General features: G+C 65.1%; 1 protein-coding gene across 1 annotated transcript in view; it reads right to left on the reverse strand.

Moving 5' to 3' along the window:
• Nucleotides 1-957, reverse strand: part of DAZAP2 (DAZ associated protein 2) — an 11,549-nt gene extending 10,592 nt beyond the window's left edge. Inside the window, exon 1 of the mRNA XM_015616401.2 lies at nucleotides 876-957. Coding sequence (XP_015471887.1) covers nucleotides 876-957 — 82 coding nt within the window. The remainder of the gene's footprint in view (nucleotides 1-875) is intronic.
• Between the last annotated feature and the right edge of the window lie 97 nt (nucleotides 958-1,054).

The following is a 1,054-nucleotide window of genomic DNA, read 5'->3' on the forward strand; positions in this document are numbered from 1 at the left end:
TTGAGGAGTGCCAGGGGAACCTCGGCGAAGTGGGGGTCCCCCGGGACACCCCTCGGCTGTGGGGTCCAGGGAAGGGGAGAGGGGCTGGAGAGCCCCCGGGGCAGGAAAAGGGGAGGATCGGGGGCGGGGCAGGAGGAATTGGGGGGTGGGCAGTGAGGTTTTGGGGTACAGGACAGGAGACACAGGGCGAGGGGGTGAGGACAGTTTTGGGGTCCTGCCCCGGGAGGACAAAGTGATCCCGGGGGGGGGCACCAGGATTTGAGGGGCAAAGGCAGTTTGGGGGGCGGCAGGGGGGTGAGAGAGGCTTGGAGGGTCTGGGGGGGACACGAAGGGACAGAGTGGGCACAGCTGGGGGTGGTGAGGATCAGGGGTTGCCGGGGGGACTTTGGCTAAGTGGGGGTCCCTGGGGGCACCCCCGAATTAGGGGGATCTGGGAAATGGGAGGAGGGGGCTGGAGAGCCCGGGGCAGGGAAAGGGGGGTGAGTGCCCAAGGTGGAGGGAGCAGGAGGAATTCGGAGATGAGTTTTGGGGTGCAGGAGAAGAGAAACAGGGCAGAGGAGGGCAGGACGTTATTGGGGTCCTGTTGGGATCCCCAGAGGGGAGGCAGTGGGATTTGGGGGGGGGGAAAGGCAGGGCAGGGGAAGTTCAAGGGGGCTTCGGGGTTTGAGGGGCAAAGGAAGGTGGGGGGTGGGTCCAAGGACATTTTGGGGTGCTGAAGAACAGCGGGGGGGGCTGTGAGGGTTTGGGGGGGATTGAGCACCCTTTAGAGGGGGGCATTGCCCCCACAGCCACCCTGAGCTCCTCGTTTGGCAGTTTTGGGGTGGGGGGCCTTCCCTGGGTGCTGCACAGGGGTGGGGGGCACAGGGGGTCCTCACCTTTGGAGGGGAGGAAGGGGGTGGGGCTGTGTTGTCCCATGTACCCCCCAAACCTGTCCTCAGCACCTCCATCCGTGGCCATCTCGGGGTGACTCTTGTTCTTCAAGCCCTGCACCCCACATGAACCCCCCAAAGGAACAATGGGGGCACAGTACTGCCCACCCACCCCATTGATCCCA

The sequence above is a fragment of the Parus major genome, unplaced genomic scaffold (assembly GCF_001522545.3).
Source record: "Parus major isolate Abel unplaced genomic scaffold, Parus_major1.1 Scaffold427, whole genome shotgun sequence".
Lineage (NCBI taxonomy): Eukaryota > Metazoa > Chordata > Aves > Passeriformes > Paridae > Parus > Parus major.